The sequence below is a fragment of the Schistocerca nitens genome, chromosome 11, assembly GCF_023898315.1.
Source record: "Schistocerca nitens isolate TAMUIC-IGC-003100 chromosome 11, iqSchNite1.1, whole genome shotgun sequence".
NCBI classification, from domain to species: Eukaryota; Metazoa; Arthropoda; class Insecta; order Orthoptera; family Acrididae; genus Schistocerca; species Schistocerca nitens.
In genome coordinates this window covers 55,654,201-55,676,704 of record NC_064624.1, presented here as the reverse complement: position 1 = coordinate 55,676,704, position 22,504 = coordinate 55,654,201, and the positions used below count along the sequence as shown (strand labels likewise).

Sequence of the window (22,504 nt, the reverse complement as noted above, 5' to 3'; positions counted from 1 at the left end):
GGTGAGTGGACCTTAGTGCCAGATAGCCGGCGCAGGCTACCCCAGACAACAGAAGAAGGAGTAAAACTGTTTAAGGTGCTTGTGAAAGCAGCCCAGCTGGCTTTCTTGCTTTCTTTAATAATACGACGACACTGTGCGCGTAATCGTTTATAATTGATACAATTCGCCACTGTAGGGTGGCGTTGAAAGGTGCGTAAAGCACGTCGACGAGCACGTAAAGCGTCTCTACATGCTGCGGTCCACCAGGGGACCGGGGCGCGACGTGGAGAAGAAGTAGGGTGAGGGATGGAATATTCAGCAAAAGGGAGAATGACTTCCGTGAGGTGTGCGACCTAACTATCACAGCTTGTGAAGGTTTGATCCTGAAAGGTCACCCTGGAAGAGAAGAGCCCCCAGTCTGCTTTGGAGATGTTCCAACTAGTTGAGCACGGAGAGGGGGTATGATGCAGGAGATGGATAACACACGGGAAGTGGTCGCTCGAATATGTATCAGAAAGGGCATACCACTCAAACCTGCGTGCAAGTTGGGTAGTACATATAGAGAGGTCTAAATGGGAATAGGTGTGAGATGTGTCCGAAAGAAAAGTAGGGGCGCCAGTATTGAGGCAGACAAGATTGAGCTGGTTGAAAAAGGTCTGCTAACAGGGAGCCCCTCGGGCAGGATGCTGGAGAGCCCCAAAGGGGATGGTGGGCATTGAAGTCTCCAGTTAACAAAAATGGTGCAGGTAGCTGAGCAATAATTTGCATCATGTCTGCCCTGGTAACGGCAGACGATGATGGAGTGTTAACGGTACAAATGGAAAATGTAGAAGTGGGGAGAGTAATTCGGATGGCAACTGCCTGCAGGCCGGTGTGCAACGTGATGGGATCGTAGTAAATATCATCCCGGACCAGCAACATCACCCCTCCATGAGCCGGAATACCTACCACAGGGGGTAGGTCAAAACGCACAGAGGTGTAGTGTGCCAAGGCAATTTGATCGCATGGGCGTAGCTTCGTTTCCTGGAGGGCTACGACAAGCGGACGTGGCAAGCGGAGCAGCAACTTCAAGTCCTCTCAGTTGGAGCGAATGCTGCGAATATTCCAGTGAATAAGTGCCATCGTGAGAAGAAAGGGAAGATGAAAGAAGGGGGTCACCTCTAAGACCGCTGAGAGCCTGGCTTCGAGCGAGCACTGCCGCCGCTATCAGTAGGCGGACAGTCTATAAAATAAATAAATAAAATAAAATATTAATTATGTATAATAGTGATAGTGATTGGTTGTAATAAACGTTGCCTTATCTGGAGCGTGGACTTTTAATTATTCGGTATCAGACGCTTGACAATGGCTATTTGGAAAAGGCAATGTAACTCTTAGATGACCGTGAAGGAAAACTAAAATAATCGGACTTCGTAATTAAATCGTTCCAAAGACTGCTGCGGTAGGTACGGACTCATGATCTAATCTCAATATTACAATGATTTGCCAGCCATGCCAATACGTCGTACAGAGGTGATTGTCTACTAAACATAAAAAAGTTACACAGTTAAATCAGATATATTCAATGAAATAGCCTACAGTTAATAATCCTACTTACTTTCATAAATATAAATTCATTACAGAATCGAGTGCCTAGTGTGGTTGCAACTCGCAGTATTCTTCTATAACATGAAAATATGGCGGCGTGCCAGACAATAAAATAAAATACGTGCTTCTCGCACCACTTCTACCTGAGCTCTCTCCTTCTTAATCAAACATAAGAGTATCGTAATTGTGTTTTTGTTTTATCAGCGACACAGCGCTGCAGTTCTGTGCCATAGGCTTTATTTATTTGTCACAGATTAATTATTTAATTAAGATTTCCCGTTTCAGAGGAAACTCACGCACGGCATGCAAATGTGCCTTTATAAGTCATCGTCCATTGGGTCTATAGGTTCATCGGCCATCTCGTTAAGATGGCCGGGAGGAGCAGCTTCCTCCGCCGGTGAACGGCCAGATGTTCGGCTACCAGCGGTGCGGCCAGGCCAAACGGATGACGGCCTGGGGCGGCAACCGCTGGGTGGCGCAGGAGAAGAAATGCGCCGTGGCGGAGAAGGAGAACTGTGCTTCCTATTAGCCTTTTTAGAAGGACGTTTGGTGGAAGTACCGGTCGAAGGCTGGGAGGTCGAGGTACGTAGGAAGTCTGCACGGGACGGTTCCTTCTTGAAGGCCCGTGCATCTGACTTCTGGGTCTTTGTCTTGGCAAAAGCTGATGAAGGTGCTTGTGTCTGAGGGGTGACAGGAGTAAGAGGAGACGTCGACCGCGCGATCTTAGCACTGGCCGAACGGATGACCGTGGTGCTGAAGGTCAGATCGCATGTCTGCGTCGCCACCTCCCTGGTAGTCCGAGGAGAGGCGAGGACAGTACTGTATTTCCCCGCTGGGAGCAGCGTGGGCTTCCTACTAGCAAACAGCTTGCGAGCAGCCGAGGTGGACACTTTCTCTTTGACCCGAATTTCTTGGATACAGCGTTCTTCCTTATACATGGGACAGTCGCGGGAGGACGCTGCATGGTCACCCTGACAGTTCACACAACGAGGAGACGGAGGTGGACAGTCACCCTCATGGGCATCCCTGCCACAAGTGACACATTTAGCCGCATTGGAACAAGACTGGCGAGTGTGATTAAAACGCTGACACTGGTAGCAGCGCGTAGGTGACGGGACGTAGGGGCGAACAGAAATAATCTCGTAGCCCGCTTCGATACGTGACAGCAGCTGAACACTATCGAAGGTCATGAAAAGTGTCCGGGTCGGTACAAGGTCATTGTTGACCTTTTTCATGACGCTATGGATAGCCGTCACGCCCTGCTCAGCGAGGAAAGACTGAATCTCCTCATCAGTCAATCCGTCGAGTGATCGAATATATACCACACCACGAGACGAATTCAAAGTGCGGTGAGCCTCCACCCGGACAGGGAACGTGTACAGGAGTGTGGCCCGAAGCAGTTTTTGTGCCTGAAAGGCGCTCTCAGTTTCTAGTAACAAGGTACCATTACGCAACCTGGTACACGACTTGACAGATCCGGCTATGGCATCTACGCCCTTCTGGATAACTAAAGGGTTGACAGAGGAAAAATCCTTGCCGTCCTCAGACCGAGAAACTACGAGGAACTGTGAGGCAGGCGGTAGTACTTTTGTCACTGGTGGCTGGTCAAGTTTCCGTTTATGGGCAGAAGTCGAGAGAGAAGAAGAGAAATCCATTGCGGAGGAATACCCCACGATTGCCAGCGTCTCCGATGGCGCGCTCCTTCCTTGTGGGGACCCTCTCAGAGGGCACTCCCGCCTTAGGTGAATGTTTACACCTCAGGTCACACCTCCCGAGAAACAGACAGAGGGACCAATCGGCATGTTCAGGAGGTATCAGCTCAGGCAATCACCCCTCCCTACCCCCCTACCAGGGGGTAGGTGCGTGCCTTACTTGTCTACCCAGGGCGGGGAATTACGCGTTACCCCGTCACCGGCTACGCGTGTGAACGCGTGGGTTGGCCTTCAGGCGCGCACAGGGAGGAAGGAAGAAGAGGAAAAAGGAGAGAGGGAGAGAGAGAGAGGACAGACTGTTTCAAACGCCGAGGCGGAGACCAGAGAAGGCAAGGGAAAGGAGGCAAGGAGGCAAGGAGGAGGAGGCAAGGGAAAGAATAAGGAAGACAGTGAGATGGAGAAGAACAAAGGAACCAACCAACCAAAGGAAGGAACAAACGAGAAGGAGTGAAAATCCAAAATGACTGCAAATATAGGTCGTGGAACCGTCCGTCTCCGGACGCAGGCGCTAACTACCCCCTTGAGGGGGAGGGACTCCTTTTAGTCGCCTCTTACGACAGGCAGGAATACCTCGGGACTATTCTAATCCCCGGACCCGCAGGGGGGTGGGGGGGAGCCCTATCAGGTCGGATTGAGGGAGGACATAGAAGCAATTCAGAGGCGGGCTGCTAGATTTGTTACTGGTAGGGTTGATCACGCGAGTGTTACGGAAATGCTTCAGGAACTTGGGTGGGCGTCTCTAGATGAAAGGAGGCGTTCTTTTCGTGAATCACTACTGAGTAAATTTAGAGAACCAGCATTTGAGGCTGACTGCAATACAATTTTACTGCCGCCAATTTACATTTCGCGCAAAGACCACAAAGATAAGGTAAGAGATATTAGGGCTCTTACGGAGGCATATAGGCAGTCATTTTTCCCTTGTTCCATTTGGGAGTGGATCAGGGAGAGAAGATGCTAGTTGTGGTACGAGGTACCCTCCGCCATGCACCATATGGTGGATTGCGGAGTATGTATGTAGATGTAGATGAATTGGATGGTGGAATGAAGTGAATATTTTACTGAATGTTGGTTAGAACAAATTCGTTCTTAAGGATGATTTCTCTCGTCTCCAATTTTTCCAAATATTGACTCACCCATTTCCCATACAGTACATACTGCACCTGGAGAAAACACACTTGGCAAAAATACTGCAGTGAGAAGACAAATATAAGAGACTGTCACGTATTCTATTATTAAACTAGACTTCATCCGAATTAAGTTCTGTGGGGGCTGTGCTACTGAGAACTGTGTCACATATTGCACGAATCACTGGGAACTCGCCGGGTAAGAACAGGATCGTAGTTATTGTCTAGTTAAACCTACTCCAGCTTTGTGGGTTTTTAATAATCATTTAAGGCAAATGCTCTGATTATGCAACAGCCAGTATGTATGCGAAAGAAAGAAAGAAAGAAAGAAAGAAAGAAAATGTTAACATGGGAATTTCAACTGTTCCCCCCCCCCCTGCCCCTCCCTCGACCTGCTCTAGTACAAAGGTCTCATCTTTTTCGGGCTAATTCCAGCTTTTCAAGTGTTACTCCAGGATGCAACTTTGTCCGCATTGCTGTAATATAATTAAGGTTCCGATGCACTTTTAAAGGCTATACTGCGTCACTTGTTATTGCTAGACTCAGAAAAAGACAAAAACCACATCACTGTGGTGCCCCACATTCAGAAAGGGAGCAACCTTAGTTTACAGTTTTTCTTCATAGTAGGGTACCATGTACAATGAGATGTACAAGAAAAACTCAACTGAGGAAACTATTAAATAATAAGAACTGCAACTCTGAGCACATCTTCGAGAACCAAAATATTTAGTACTACTGTAGACACACACGAGGGTATAAAATTGTGTTTCACAAACTCTAAGAATTTATTTTTACATAAAAACATTACAAGAGCTTCATACAAACAAGGGTTAGAAAATCCTTCACTATGGAGGTGCAAAAGAATTGCCCATAGTGACACCAGGTTGTGTAATTTACATCAAACATGCATTTTCATTCACTTTCTCATTTGCAGTCAGCAATGACATTGTTCTGTTTGGTAGTATCTTCCATCACAACACACAATGTGTTCACTGACAAATGACAAATGTACTACATGCACAATGTATCTGTAGTCTGTGCAAGTGCACTACACTAGTGTGTCACATCAGTGTACGTAGTACTTACGACTCTGCCGTATCTCACAGTGTTTCCAATAATAACTTTTACTCACACCTTTTGTTTATTTTTAGTGTGGAGTCCATTTGCAATTCCTGTAGTATGCAATTATGGATCACACTATTTATGCAAAGAAGCAACAAAAATTAAGAATACTGAGCACAATTAAAATTTCACGATAAGCCTCAATGGTGAAATGTCGTGTGGCTAGGGCCTCCCGTCGGGTAGACCGTTCGTCTGGTGCAGGTCTTTCGAATTGACGCCACTTCGGCGACCTGCGCGACGATGGAGATGAAATGATGATGATTAGGACAACGCAACACCCAGTCCCTGAGCGGAGAAAATCTCCGACCCAGCCGGGAATCGAACCCGGGCCCTGAGGATTGACATTCCGTCACACTGACCACTCAGCTACCGGGGCCGGACAGCCTCAATGGTAAGATTCAATGATCTTCAGTGAAAGTGAGGAAAATTGCAAGATCTGTTGAATGGAATGAACACTTTAATGAGCACACCCAATTGATAGAAAATAAACCGAACAGACACAATGAGATGAGTAATAAACTTATCAAAATTGGGGAACACACAGAACATTATGAAGAAATAATTCTGACAGCTTGGAAGGAAAATATAAGAGGATGAAGCAATGAGGACATAAAAAGCATACCAGCATAGGTAAAGAGGGCATTACTCGCCAAAAAAAGTCCGCTAGTACGGGCGCTGATTGGGGGAAGAAACTTTTAAGAATGCACATTTGGAGCACAGCATTGTATGGAAGTCATTCACACTGTGATAAAATCAGAAAAGATCAAAGCATTCATGCAGCAAGTAGAGAAAGTGGTTTCCACCATTTATGAGGTGGAGGAGGACACGACAGTAAGGTATTTGTTAATGTATCAGTGAATAACTTATGGTACCTGGAGCTGTAGAATGACTAACTGTAAGGGGAAGATAGGTACTGCAATATATACTAAATAAGTAACTGATGGCATAGGGTGTAACTGCTACTCAGAGAGGAGGTCGGCAGGAAAGGAAGTGGTGGGCCACATAAAACCGGTCAGGAGATTTTGCAGGGGGGGGGGGGGGGGGGGGGCGCACCCTCCAATGAGCTACGGAGTCTGAAGACTGCCAATACTGCGTGTTACAAAAAGGTACGGCCAAACTTTCAGGAAACATTCCTCACACACACACACAAAGAAAAGAGGTTATGTGGACATGTGTCCAGAAATGCTTAATTTCCATGTTAGAGCTCATTTTAGTTTGCTCTTCCACCTACGCTCAATGGAGCACGTTATCGTGATTTCATACGGGATACTCTACCTGTGCCGCTACATGTCCCTTTCGAAGTACGACACAACATGTGGTTCATGCACGATGGAGCTCCTGCACATTTCAGTCGAAGTGTTCGTACGCTTCTCAACAACAGATTCGGTGACCGACGGATTGGTAGAGGCGGACCAATTCCGTGGCCTCCACGCTCTCCTGACCTCAACCCTCTTGACTTTCATTTATGGGGGCATTAGAAAGCTCTCATCTACACAAACCCGGTACCAAATGTGGAGACTCTTCGTGCTCTTGTTGTGGACGGCTGTGATACAATACGCCATTCTCTAGGGCTGCATCAGCGCATCAGGGATTCCGTGCGACAGAGGGTGGATGCACGTATCCTCGCTAACGGAGGACATTTTGAACATTTCCTGTAACAACGTGTTTGAAGTCACGCTAGTACGTTCTGTTGCTGTGTGTTTCCATTCCACGATTAATGTGATTTGAAGAGAAGTAATAAAATGAGCTCTAACATGAAAAGTAAGCGTTTCCGGACACATGTCCACATAACATATTTTCTTTCTTTGCGTGTGAGGAATGTTTCCTGAAAGTTTGGCCGTACCTTTTGGTAACACCCTGTATATGTGGACCAACCTGATGATGATCTGAGTGTGTCTATAGTGCATGGAGAGAGAGAGTTTACAGTAACATCTTAGGTCATCAAATTTCTGAAAGCCTGAAGCTCTGAGCCACTGTATTCACTTACAACTGCCTTGCACATACCTGCAGGAGGATGCCAGAGTGGGCATCCACATTTGGCCACGGGTTCTTCACCTTGCCGGTCTCCATCAGGATGGGGGGAACCACCTTATACACCTGGGCCACCAACTGAAACAGACCGACAGCCGACATTATCAAACAGTCAAATGCTAGTTGACAGAGCTATTTACACAGGTGAAGTTGGTACCATTAACAGACCAGAGGCCATCTAGCAGGGCAGTTCTTAACTGCAGGCTTCCACATGAGCTGGTGTTACACACACACACACACACACACACACACACACACACACACACACACACACACACCTCTATATTGCTGTTTTATGTTAAGCACTTCCTCAGACCACAGAAAGTTTTTCCTGCGACTTCATAATTTTAGTCTTCACAGTAAAACACCTTAACACTTCACAACCAGACATATGAAACATATTTATTTTCCTTAGATTAAGCACCTACAGTATTTTTAATCATACCATTACAGGGTGTTTAAAAATAGGTGACAAGTTCCTGTACGGCAATTAGTCAAAACTAGAAGAAAAGCTGCTGTAATTGTATGTCAGGAAACCAATACCTGTCAAGATGTGGGTCTTTTAGTTGTGCTGTGTTTAGTGGTGCACACTATCTCAGTGAATTACTACGATATCCACACATGGACAGTTAAACCATGAGCAGTCAAGGTAAGGCATCGGAATTACCTCTGTATCAGTGTATGGGCAGGAATTGTCAGTGAAACTCTCAGGGCCATACACTTTAACAAACAAATGAACATTAAATTTCCTTGATAGTGGGTACCAAAGCAATGCATTTATTAAAAGAAGGTGGCAAATTCCATTTTTGCTTTATTAATTTTACTTGTTTGCAACTAGTTTTGATCTTTTCGCGTATTCTGAAGTGATTTTGCGGTTATGCAACAGAAAACTAGGCGTTTTTAAACGAATATGAATAGAAAACTAATCAAATGAAGTAGAAAATGGCAACACCCGTATTTGGAACAAATATTCACAATTTCTTAAAAAAACCTTTTAGGTCTTGTAGTCTGCATTTTTTAAAATAAATGTGCAGCCAGAGGGCTCTACACTGCATCAACAAAAGGCCTTCATGGAGTGTGAGGGCTGTCAGTGGGAGCTCTTAATGCCACAATTTTCAATCCTAGCACAGAATTTCAAAAACTGTTTTTACACGGGTGACACTAATTCAGTGTGTACAGATATTTTTTAAAAAAATGGTTTGTAACAATACAGCAGCACCCGGAAATAAAAATCTATATTTTCGATAAGGAAGTCATTTAAAAACAAGCACCAAGAAAATTAAAGTATTTTTTTTAACTATGTACTACAGTAGAGAAAGCACTGACACTTGTTACAAAAAAGGTATAATTTAACTCCATGTATATTTCACGAGTTACAGCACCTGCCAACTCGAGAAATATTTTGAAGAAACAAGCATTTAAACTTTCAGTTTTTAATACTGAAAGTGAACAAACTTTTAACTACTTCTTGCATAATTGGAATAACTTCTCAAACCTTTTCTATCTGTATTCATGTATGAATGCATTTTTCAAACACTCACGTTTTACTTCAAATAGCAAACAAGTAAAATGGCAAGACAAACGCCAATAGACAATCACGTGTTTTCAGACTGTTTACCATAAACAATTCATGTTTAAAAAAGAAAAACCTTGTTTAGAATAGTACTTGATACTAATGCCCTCTGTGATACTATCTGAAACTAACAGGATCCCTATTCCATCATTAACTATTACAGCATTACATTTCAGAGCTTTTATGCACCAGACCCCCATCCAGTTAATTGGAGTTTTAATGTATTTTTTAATAGTCAAATTAGTTTTAAAGACCCTCTACCTAATAATATATGCAGTAGTAATTTCATTATGCACTTAAACATCAGATGGCTGTCTGAAGGTATGATCAGGAAGGTTTATGATATAGAAATTTTGCTAGAAAGTGTGAAACAATCTGTGAAACTAATATGCCTTAATGAACATTTGCTAAAATCTGAAAATATCAGTCTCCTGAATAAACTTACAGGTTATAAACTGGCTACCAGCTTTTGTAGGACCAATGGGTATGGAGGCTCTTGCATACTAGTCCATTCCACAGTAGACTATGATATCAGACAGAATTTTAGCCATCTGAATGAAGAAGGTACATTTGAAAGTTGTTGTATAGAACTTAAGGAGTATAACATATTATCAGCATACTAATTATCAACATGTATCGCACCCCTGGGTACCATATAAGCTCTGTATTTTTAAATAAGTTTGATACATTGCTACATAAATGTACAAGCAAGTGGTTATATGTGCTGACTTCAACATAGATGTAAGGACTGATGACAAATTTTATACTGTAGTAGTTACAAATAGCGCTTTATGGTGTGATACTCCTAAATTTAGAAGAAAATTCCCTTTTTTCTTCTTCTGCCTTTACGGGCTCATTGGACCACTTCAGTCAATCATTTCTGGTCCTCTTCTTTGGTATTTTCCCCTTCCGAGTGGCCCAGTATCTCTTCATTCGTTCCGATGCTTTTCGTCGTTCCTTATCTGTAAATACCCTTTTCATTGTAGTTCGTTTGTCAATTTTTGGTTTAAATCTTATTTCTGTGTCCCTCAACTTCTTTAAATTTGGCGTTTTGTTCTGCAAATCATCCAGGGTTATTTCCAGTTCTTCCATATCCTCTCTTATTTCCTTAAGCCATCCTCCTTGTTGTTTCAACTTCCAGAGATTCTCAATAATTTTCCTTGATAATCTGGTTTCTGGTGTCCTCAGAATGTGACCACAAAAAGAGATCCTTTTCTTTCGTATAGTATCAGTGATGGGCTCCAGTTCTCTGTATACCACTTCATTTGGAACTATCCGCCATTGCCCAGCTTTTTGATATTTCTTATTTATGCATGTTCTAGCAATTCTTCTCTCTACTTTTAAAATTTTGTCAATTCTGTTTTTCTGGGTGACTTTAAAAAGAGTTTCACTTCTGTATGTAACCTCTGGTTGAACCACCGTCTTGTAATGTTTTAATTTTGTTTTAATTGATAGACATTTTTTATTGTACGTAGACCATGTTAGTTTTTGAGCTTTTATCATTTTATTAGTTCTTGCTCGCCATGCAGGTTTCTCGTCCAATTTATGTGTTATAATTTCACCCAGGTATTTAAATTGTTTCACTATTTTAATTTCCCTATTATTCACTGTGATGTGATCTATTACAAGTGGATCCGTTACCATTATTTCAGTCTTTTCAAATGATATCTGGAGTCCTAATTTTTGTGCTATATTTTGTAAGCTTGTTATTTGTTTCGTGGCTTCCTGAATATTTTAAGCTAGTAATGCTAGGTCATCAGCAAATCCCAAGCAATTTAGGTTTATTTTATCTTTCTTAGTTCCAATTTTAATATTCATAGGATTTTCCTTGTACCATTCTCTCATTACATATTCAAGAGCACAATTGAATAGCAATGGTGATAAACAATCTCCCTGTCTCAACCCTGTTTTAATCGTAAATGGTTCAGATATTTCTCCTCTAAATTTTACTTTGGATTTGGTGTTTGTGAAGGTTAACTGTATCATTTTTATTAATTTAGGATGAAGTCCAAAATTCCTTAATATTTTCATCATTGAAGATCTATGGATGCAATCATACGCCTTTTTGAAATCTACAAAGGTTATGACTAGTTGTTTTTGCCTTCTTTTGTAGACATCCATAACTAACTTCAAGGTGATTATCTGTTCTGGGCAGCTTCTCCAGGATCTAAATCCTCCTTGATATTCTCCCAGTTCCAGTTCTAGTTCTAGTTGATCTTTACAGCGGTTGTATAGTATTCTTGACATGATCTTATATGTGCAGTCCAAAAGGGAAATTCCTCTATAGTTGTCTGGATTTGATTTTTCTCCTTTCTTATGTAATGGATGAATTATAGCAGTAGTCCAATTTTCTGGTAATTTCTCTTCATTCCAGATTTTTACTATGCATTGGTGTAATGCTATCTTTACTGGTTCTGCTGCATATTTCCAAAGTTCAGCAAACGTTTGATCTTCTCCACTTGCTTTGTAGTTTTTGAGTTCTTTCAAAGCTCTGTAGACCTCATTAATTGTAGGTGGATTTATATTTTCTGCTGGTGTTTTAATTGGGGTTTCTGTGTTTATCTGAAGAAGTTCTGGGGGACCTTCACAATTTAGTAACTTGTTAAATGTTTCTGCTAGAATTTCTGTATTTTTACTATTGCTATGGGCTAGGTTATTATCTTTATCTTTTAACATTAATGTTGGAGGATCATATCTTTGTAATTGTCTGCCAAATATTTTGTAATAGTCTCTTGAGTTTGTTTTTTCACTATTTGTTTCTATCATTAGAAGTATATCTTTTTGGTACTGACGTTTAACTCTCATTTTTTGTGTTGTCTTCCTTTGTTTTGTGAGTTCCAAATATGATTTTTCTGTTTTTTTCATTTTGATGCCTTAACCAGGCTTGGTGTCGATCCAACACTGCTTCATCACATTCATCGTTCCACCACTGGTGTTTTTTCCTTGCATTTATAGGGGGCAACTTGTTCAGCTATTTGTTTCAATTTGGGAATTATTTCTTCCAGATCATCTGTTATTTTTATATCCCTGGTTTGTGCTTCATAATCCTCATTTTGTATCAGTTTATGAGGGTCATAGGTTCTCTTCTTCTTCTGGTGGGATTTTTTCTTTGCTAATGGGGTTAATTTAATTTTAATTTTTATCATGTAATGATCTGATCCGGTATCTGTCCCTCTCAGTACTTTCACATTGTAAATTTCCTTGTGGTAATTCGTATCCATGCAGACATGGTCCAGTTGCCATTCTCCTTTTTTCCAGTCTGGATGTTTCCAAGTTTTTAGTTTACTTGGTCTTCTCTTAAAATACGTCGATTTTGAGATCATGTCATGGTTTCTGCAAAATTCCACTAGTCTTATGCCATTTTTGTTTGTTGCTCTTTGTGCTGTCCATTTCCCTATTATGTCTCTATCTCTCTTTTCCCTTCCTAACTGGGCATTGAAGTCTCCAATTAAAATTTTGATGTGATTTTTATTAATGTTATTCGTCGTTTGATCTAAGAGCTCCCAAAATTTTTCTACCTCTTCTCTGTGTTCTTTTTTATTATTTTTATCATTTGTCGGGGCATGGGCATTTATTATTGTGTACATTTTATTTGCAGCTTTTAGAGTTAATGTTGAGAGCCTGGGAGATTGTGCTTTAAATTCTATTATGGACACTCTTATTTTCAGACTCACCACGAATCCTGTTCCAAATTGTGGACACTGTTTCATGACTCTTTTCCCTGGTATTCCCTTATAAATCCTATATCCTTGTGATTTTACATGATAATTATATCACTACCGAAGCAAAATTCAGTCGGCACAACAAAATGATGTAGTAATTTCAGTCAAGAAAATGTGGAAGTATTTTGCAAAACACTAAGCCAAACCAAGTGGACAGTCAGCAAACACACTTCCACAAGTGACAATTACAATAACTTTCTAACTGAATTCTTCGATATATTCAATGAATGCTTACCTTTTGTAACAGTGAGGAACAGGTCCCAAAAATGTAGATCCTGGGTAACAAAAGGAATTAGAGTGTCTAGTGCTACTAAGAGGAAACTGCATATGGAGGCAAAAGTAAATCGAAGCCCTCAATTTCTTAAGTATGAAAAAAACCATTCGACAAAATAGTTAAATTAGCAAAACCTACTGTGAATAATAACTTCATTTCAAATGCAAAAAACAAATCAAAAGCTGTTTGGTCTGTTATAAGAAGCGAAGTTGGCAGCGAGAAAATGCCCTTCTAAAATAGTGATAAATGGTAGAGCTGTTACAGAACCCAGTGGCATTTGTGAATCATTCAATAACTTTTTCATAAACTGTAACAAATTTGGTGACTGTTCACCACCAAAAACAAAGCTCAATATGACAGACAGCAATTGCCCATGTTTTAAGTTCTCTCATGTTTCCAGCTCAGATGCCATCAAAAATCATAATGTCCCTAAAAAATTCAAAATCTGTGGGGTGGGATGAGGTCCCCACTGAAATAATAAAAATAGTACGTCACAGTATTGCATATCCACTCTCTTTCATGATCAACCAATCTTTTGATGAGGAATTTTTCCCAGCTTGATTAAAGTATGTAGAAGTTCGGCCCATACATAAAAAAAAAAAAAAACAACTATAGGCCACTCTCACTGTTAATTTTCTCAAAAACATTTGAAAGAGTTGCAGGTGATCAGATCGAAAATCACAATTCATCTAACAGCATTATCTTAGGCAACCAATATGGTTTCAGAAAGGCCACAGCACAATCCATGTGATAAATGAATTAGTCACAAAAGTCAGCAGATGTCTTGATGACAGAATGTGTGTGTCAGGCATCTTTTGTGACCTGTCCAAAGCCTTCGACACAGTAAATCATGGCCTGCTTCTCCAAAAATTGGCACGCTATGGTTTTCAAGGCAAATCTCTTGGCTGGATGTCATCATACTTGGCGAACAGAAAACAAAGAGTACTTATTAACATCAACGGCAAGAAATTTCTCTCTGGTTGGAAACACAATTAGGTGTTCCACAAGGTTCAATATTAGGGCCACTACTTTTTCTGTATTATATTAATGATATGCCATGTCAGGTCCAGTCTGATACTATCCTCTATGCAGATGACTCAACAGCTGTAGTCTGTTGTAAAAATGAGGTAGACCTAATTCGTCATATTGAACGAACACTTGGGGAAGTGGAGGCATGGGTCAAAAACAATAACTTGACATTGTTCATTTCACCACAAAACAATCTGCACAGTCTATAAGTGAAATAAAGTATATGGACAAAAAATTAGAGACTGCAGACTGTGTCAAATTCCTTGGCGTATTAGTCAATAAAAACCTGTTATGGAGTCACCATGTGGACAACATATTCAATTCAATTCAATTTTTATTATCACATAACATGCCTTATACAATCAAAGATTGTGACATAGGTGACTTGTCAGTTTTACACTATATATAACAATACTAAAAATAGACAATAAACTAATAATATACATGGTGTAACATCTTCAAAGAGGTATTTTAATTACAATTATAATGCATTGTTATCATTCATGAAATCTTCTACACTATAGTAACATTTATCTTTCAGATATTTTTCCAGGTCTCTTTTGGTACCTTTTACATTTGGGTCATCCATATCTTTCCATATTTTATTTACAAATTTCATGCCCATATAGTATGGGGTTTTTTCATATGATTTTAAACGGTGGGTAGGTAACATGTAGCTCATTCTATGTCTAGTATCATATTGATGCAAGAAGAAGTTGCCCTCAAAAAGTTGTGGGTTTCTTTTCGTGAAAGTGAGAGTTTCATAGATGTATATGCTTGGAATGCTCATTAGATCCAGTTTTACAAATAAAGGTATGCAGTGTTGCTTTGGTTTTGCTCCCACCATTGCTCGGATGATTCTTTTTTGTAGTCTAAAAGCTCGAAGTAAATTTGTTTTTTCAGACCCCCAGAAAATTATACTATACCTAATGACTGAAACAAAATATGCATTATATACGGTTTTTCTTACAGCTAAATCAGTAATACTATACAAGATATTCATAATATATACAAGGCTATTCAGTCGACCCAGTATGTTGTCCACATGGTGACTCCAGAACAGGTTTTTATTGACTAACATGCCAAGGAATTTGACACAGTCTGCAGTCTCTAATTTTTTGTCCATATACCTTATTTCACTTATAGACTGTGCAGATTGTTTTGTGGTAAAATGAACAATTTCTGTTTTTGTAAAATTTAATGTCAAGTTATTGTTTTTGACCCATGCCTCTACTTCCCCAAGTGTTTGTTCAATATGACGAATTAGGTCTACCTCATTTTTACAACAGACTACAGCTGTTGAGTCATCTGCATAGAGGATAGTATCAGACTGGACCTGACATGGCATATCATTAATATAATATAGAAAAAGCAGTGGCCCTAATATTGAGCCTTGTGGAACACCTAATTGAGTGATTTTCCAGCCAGAGAGAAATTTCTTGCCGTTGATGTTAATAAGTACTCTTTGTTTTCTGTTTGCCAAGTATGATGACATCCAGCTAAGAGATTTGCCTTGAAAACCATAGCGTGCCAATTTTTGGAGAAGCAGGTCATGATTTACTGTGTCGAAGGCTTTGGACAGGTCACAAAAGATGCCCGACACACACATTCTATCATCAAGACATCTGCTGACTTTTGTGACTAATTCATTTATTGCATGGATTGTGCTGCGGCCTTTTCTGAAACCATATTGATTGCCTAAGATAATGCTGTTAGATGAATTGTGATTTTCAATCTGATCACATGCAGCTCTTTCAAATATTTTTGAGAAAATTGGTAACAGTGAGATTGGCCTATAGTTGCCCAATTCATCTTGTTTACCTTTTTTATGTATGGGCCGAACTTCTGCATATTTTAATCGATCTGGGAAACATCCCTCATCAAATGATTGGTTGATTATGAAAGAGAGTGGATATGCAATACTGTGACGGACTATTTTTATTATTTCAATGGGGACCTCATCCCACCCCACAGATTTTGAATTTTTTAGGGACATTATGATTTTGATTACATCTGAGATGGAAACATGAGAAAACTTAAAACATGTGCAATTGCTATCTGTCATATTGGACTTTGTATTTGTTGGTGAACAGTCACCAAATTTGTTACAGTTTATGAAAAAGTCATTGAATGATTCACAAATGGCACTGGGTTCTGTAACAGCTCTACCATTTATCACTATTTTAGAAGGGCATTTTCTCTCTGCCTCACTGCCGACTTCACTTCTTATAACAGACCAAACAGCTTTTGATTTGTTTTTTGCATTTGAAATGAAGTCGTTATTTGCAGTACGTTTTGCTAGTTTAACTATTTTGTCAAATGTTTTTTGTATGTGCTTACATACTTAAGAAATTGAGGGCTTCGATTTACTTTTGCCTCCATATGCAGTTTCCTCTTAGTAGCACTAGACACTCTAATTTCTTTTGTTACCCAGGATCTACTTTTTGGGACCTGGTCTTCACTGTTACAAAAGGGAAGCATTCATTGAATATACCCAAGAATTCAGTTAAAAAGTTATTGTAATTGTCACTTGTGGAAGTGTGTTTGCTGACTGTCCACTTGGTTTGGCTTAGTTTTTTGCAAAATACTTCCACATTTTCTTGACTGAAATTCCTACATCTTTTTGTTGTGCAGACTGAATTTTGCTTTGGTAGTGATACAAATAGTGCTTTATGGTCTGATACTCCTAAATCTAGAAGAAACTTTTCTTTTACATAATAATTATAACTACTTACAATATTGTCAATACATGTTGCAGAGCTTGCTGTAATTCTTGTATACTGATCGAAATTGAGATTTAGCCCATTTGTGGCTACCAGGTTCTTTAAGTGTGAAGAAAATTTGTCATCAGTCCTTACATCTATGTTGAAGTCAGCACATATAACCACTTTCTTGTACAGTTTCTCACATTTTAATTTATGTAGCAATGTATCAAACTTATCTAAAAATACAGAGCTTATATGGTACCCAGGGGTGCGATATATGCTGATAATTACTGTGTTATAGTCTTTAAGTTCTATACAACAACTTTCAAATGTGCCTTCTTCATTCAGATGGCTAAAATTCTGTCTGATATCATAGTCTACCGTGGAATGAACTAATATGCAAGAGCCTCCATACCCATTGGTCCTACAAAAGCTGGTAGCCAGTTTATAACCTGTAAGTTTATTTAGGAGACTGATATTTTCAGATTTTAGCCAATGTTCATTAAGGCATATTACTTTAACAGATTGTTTCACACTTTCTAGCAAAATTTCTATATCATAAAGCTTCCTGATCATTCCTTCAGACAGACCTCTTATGTTCAAGTGCATAACGAAATTACTACTGCATATATTATTAGGTAGAGGATCTTTAAAACTAATTTGACTATAAAGTAACGGAACGTCCACCTGAGTGTTGACTGCTTGTTCTGGATTCGTTGTATTGGGCCAAATTCGGATAGAACTGGCCCCCTTCATCAGTTTCCCTGTGTGTCAGCATCTGGATGATGAGTAGGTACATACTGGGTTGACTGAATAGCCTTGTATATATTATGAATATCTTGTATAGTATTACTGATTTAGCTGCAAGAAAAACTGCATCTAATGCATATTTTGTTTCAGTCATTACGTATAGTATAATTTCTGGGGTCTGGAGGGGGGGGGGGAATTACTTAGAGCTTTTAGACTACAAAAAAGAATCATCCGAGCAATGGTGGGAGCAAAACCAAAGCCACATTCATTGTAAACCTTTATTTGTAAAAGGAGATCTAATGAGCATTCCAAGCATATACATCTATAAAACTCTCACTTTCACGGAAAGAAACCCATAACTTTTAGAGGGCAACTACTTCTTTCATCAATATGATACTAGATATAGAACGAGCTACATGTTACCTACCCACCATCGAAAATTATATGAAAACACCCCATACTATATGGGTATGAAATTTGTAAATAAAATATGGAAAGATATGGATGACCCAAATGTAAAAGGTACCAAAAGAGACCTGGAAAATGATCTGAAAGATAAATCTTACTATAGTGTAGAAGATTTCATGAATGGGAACAATGCATTATAATTTTAATTAAAATACCTCTTTGGAGATGTTACACCATATATATTATTAGTTAATTGTCTATTTTTAGTATTATTATAAGATGTGTAAAGCTGACAAGTCACCTATGTCACAATCTTTGATTGTATAAGGCATGTTATGTTATAATAAAAATTGAAATGAACTGAATTGAATTCAATTGAATTAACATTTATGACACTATTTATGTGAATGAATGTTTTTGGTATATATCTAAAAACACAGATGATGTGACTTACCGAACGAAAGTGCTGGCAGGTCGATAGACACACAAACATACACACGAAATTCAAGCTTTCGCAACAAACTGTTGCCTCATCAGGAAAGAGGGAAGGAGAGGGAAAGACGAAAGGATGTGGGTTTTAAGGGAGAGGGTAAGGAGTCATTCCAATCCCGGGAGCGGAAAGACTTACCTTAGGGTGAAAAGAGGACAGGTATACACTCGCGCACACACGCACACACATCCATCCGCACATACACAGAGCTTGTGTCTGTATGTGCGGATGGATGTGTGCACACGCGTGCGAGTGTATACCTGGCCTTTTTTCCCCCCTAAGTTAAGTCTTTCCGCTCCCGGGATTGGAATGACTCCTTACCCTCTCCCTTAAAACCCACATCCTTTCGTCTTTCCCTCTCCTTCCCTCTTTCCTGATGAGGCAACAGTTTGTTGCGAAAGCTTGAATTTCGTGTGTATGTTTGTGTGTCTATCGACCTGCCAGCACTTTCGTTCGGTAAGTCACATCATCTGTGTTTTTAGATATATTTTTCCCACGTGGAATGTTTCCCTCTATTATATTCGTATCAATGTTTTTGGTATGATTTATATGAATGAATCTTGAAAACAGACACTAAGGAACATTTTACACCACTAAAAAACATTAGGCTAAAACCTTTTAACCCTGGTCTATTCCTTAACCCTTTAACTGCTCTGGACGTGTTAGAGCGCGTGCCTTCGTACCTGTCCCTGCGTGCTCTGAATGTGTTGACGCACGCCACGGTACTCTGAACATGTCTACACATAGACAAGTAGACGTGTCTATGTGCAGACAAGTTCAGAATATCAGGTAGAAGGACTGGTGGCGTGCGTCAACACGTTCAGAGCACGCAGGGACAGGTACGAAGGCACGCGCTCTAACACGTCCAGAGCAGTTAAAGCTGCTGTCATTTCAACATGTAAGGCATAGTTTTCTGTTGCAGAACCATAAAATTACTTTGGAATGGTCTGGAAGGCTAAATCTAGTAGTGAACAAGTAAAATTAATGCAGAAAAAGTAGAAAATGCCACCTTATTTTAATAACATATTTCAATATAACCCTAGTTGCCCTTTGACTGACTGAAGCAATTTTTTTTATTTTAACCATATAGCAGGACACGATTTCTATTTTGTGTTTCTCCATTATCATGGCAGTCTCGGCTGTAGGCAGGGCTGCATATGGAAGCAATGCCAGGTGCTTCATTTCTTCATCTGAATTATTCTCTTTCTTCATCTTGCTCGGCTGGTGTGGTGTTATATACGGACGAGTCTAACAATATGACCACCTACTTAGAAGCGTACTTGCCAACAGGGCTCTCTATCATAATGTCATTTTCCATTTTCCAAATTTCATAGTATGTGCTGTTAAGGTGGCACAGGACTTCCTGCACGTTTTACCTTCAGCGAAGTGTCTGCAGTCGGCATCTATAAAGGAACGAACTGGATACAAACTCACAACTGTAGCTGAAGGTGACTAGCAGGAAACTTGTCAAAACATTAGTACATAGAACTCTGCAGGTAATCCGAGAATATTTCACAAATGAAATTTGCCGAGAAAGCCCGCATTCCCGCATATTCCTTTATACTTTCAAATACACCAAAGCAAGTGAACGCAATATTCGTATGTGGCAGGTTACCTTGAACATCGGGTCATCGGGCAAGTGCTTCAAGGCGAACTCCCGCTGGCAGGTGTATCGCGGATCCGTCTTGCGCAGCACCGCGTGGCCGTAGCCGGGCACCACCTGGCCCGACTTCAGTGTCTGCCAGATGAACTCCTTCAGCTTGTCGTCCGACGGGTTGTCGCCCAGCGCTGCCTGCACCTTCTTCAGGAAGATCAGCACCTGTTCACGAGGCACGGACACACTGAGTAAAACTTCTGATGTCCCAAAAACTGGCCACTACTACATAAAACAGAGCACTGGGCCATAAATATTAGGTTGGTGCAACAGTATTTTGCTGTAAGTTTATGAAACAACAAATACACATAACTCAGACTTTAGTCATCAATAATATATTCTTCACTATTTACAACAATCTGCTAACACGTATTTCTCACATTTGTGTGTGTTCGGCACCTTAGACAGGCAGAGAAATTTATTTTATATTATTATTACACTATTTACTGCATTGCAGTACAGCCCCACAGATCTGCACAAATACGGAGAATCGGCACTCGACAATGAAGTTGTACACGTGGATACTGTCGACAAAATATGTTGCGAATAGTAGCAAAGGAGCAATAAATTAAAATGTCATACCTGATGCTGGCATTTTACTGCAAGAACAGTAAAAATGAAGTATGTAATAAACTTTTTCCCATTCATTTTGTGGGGGTGTCAGTGAGGAAAAGGTCAAATTGCATAAAGCTAGTAGGAATTTGTGAAGTGCTCTCATTCTCAAATAATGGATGAATAAAGTCCGCATAATTCCAACACTGAGTTATGCTCCCTCATGATGTGTATACAGTTTCTGATCTGGCTTATAGCACGAAAACTTACCTGTTAACGAGTAGATTACAAGGGCATTTTAAATTTTAAAATTCAGCCAAGAATTATATGAAATACCGAAACACACATTTTTGTTCCCCTAGAAGCCGTCAGATAGGCGGCTGCAATTGGGACAGAGTTTAGCTGTTCAGTAGTATGTTTACGTATTGACACCCGAAGATACTTCTGCAAGATATTTAGTCACCGATTTTACTTACTATTTTTACTGCATACTTCTGTAGAACAGATACTTTTTGACAGTAACTGTTTTGCCTCTAAAAATTATGCCATAGGACATAACTAAGTGAAAGTATGTGAATATACTAGAAATTACATTTGCAAGGCAACACAATTAGAGAAAGTTCTCAGCACAAAGAAGGCAGACATGACAATTTTGGTTTACTGGTTCCACATGTTGGTGTCCCCTCCGTTTATTATCCACCTAGATACTTAGGAATGTCCTCTTACGCATTACCTCAATGGCTAACCTATGAAGGTCCCCACAAGTTTCTTTATACAGTTTTACTTTTCCTCAAAAGTTTTTATCGTCCGAGATCACTTCGTCAGTCTGGCCTAACTTTGCACTGCAAGAAGGAGAAAAGAACTTACCTCCTGGTTGGCGAGCCCGTGAAGAGGTCCCGCGAGGCCATTTATTCCGGCGGCGAAGGAGAGGTAAGGGTCGGACAGCGCCGAACCCACTAAGTGAACCGTGTGTGCACTCACGTTGCCACCCTCGTGGTCACTGCAATACAAAACCTTGCACGATTAGGCTCCAGTTACAAGAACAGTAAAATCCTGGTGAAAAATTTTAACGAGTACACGGGCTAACTTCTACTTCATCTACATCGTACTCTGTTAATCGCACTGAAATGCCTGGCAGAGGGCTTTATATCTCACTCTGTGAGCTGCGATTTCCCTTATTTTACGAATTGATCTTTTCTCTCTACGTAGGTCGATGTCGACTAAATATTTTCGCATTTGGAGGAGGAAGTTCACGATTGACATTTTGTGAGAACATCCTACCACAGTGATAAATATCTGTTTTAATGATTTCCACCTCATATCTTATGTCACTGACATTCTCTCTCCTATTTCAAGATTATAGGAAATGTCCAACTCTTCTTCGAACTTTCTCTATTTATTCCATTAATCTTATCTGATAAGGATCCCGTACAGCACAGCACTACTCCTAAGGATGACAGATGAGCATAGTGAAGGCAGTCTCTTTAATAGACCTGTTGCATCTTCTTAAGTGTTCCACCAGGTCTTCGGTGCCTTCTGCTCAACATTTTCTATGTGATCTATCCAATTTAAGTTGTTCGTAATTTTAATTATTAGATATTTAGTTGAATTAACAGCCTTAAATATGATTGATTTATCATGTAATCAAAGTTTAACAGATTCCCCTTAAGTGTACATGTGGATGACCTCACACTTTTCATTATTTAAGGTCAACTGTGAATTTTCACGCCCTACGGGTATCTTATCTACATCTCTTGTGTGGAGGGGGGAAGAGGAGGAGGAGAAGAAGAAG

At 40.2% G+C, this 22,504-nt stretch overlaps 1 protein-coding gene across 1 annotated transcript in view; it reads right to left on the bottom strand.

Annotated features, from left to right (window-relative positions):
- LOC126213558 (probable citrate synthase 2, mitochondrial) overlaps positions 1 to 22,504 on the bottom strand; it is a 236,149-nt gene that overhangs the window by 10,880 nt on the left and 202,765 nt on the right. The window contains exons 6-8 of the mRNA XM_049941390.1: positions 21,580 to 21,712; positions 20,122 to 20,325; positions 7,529 to 7,633 (exon numbers count right to left, since the gene is read on the bottom strand). Coding sequence (XP_049797347.1) covers positions 7,529 to 7,633; positions 20,122 to 20,325; positions 21,580 to 21,712 — 442 coding nt within the window. The remainder of the gene's footprint in view (positions 1 to 7,528; positions 7,634 to 20,121; positions 20,326 to 21,579; positions 21,713 to 22,504) is intronic.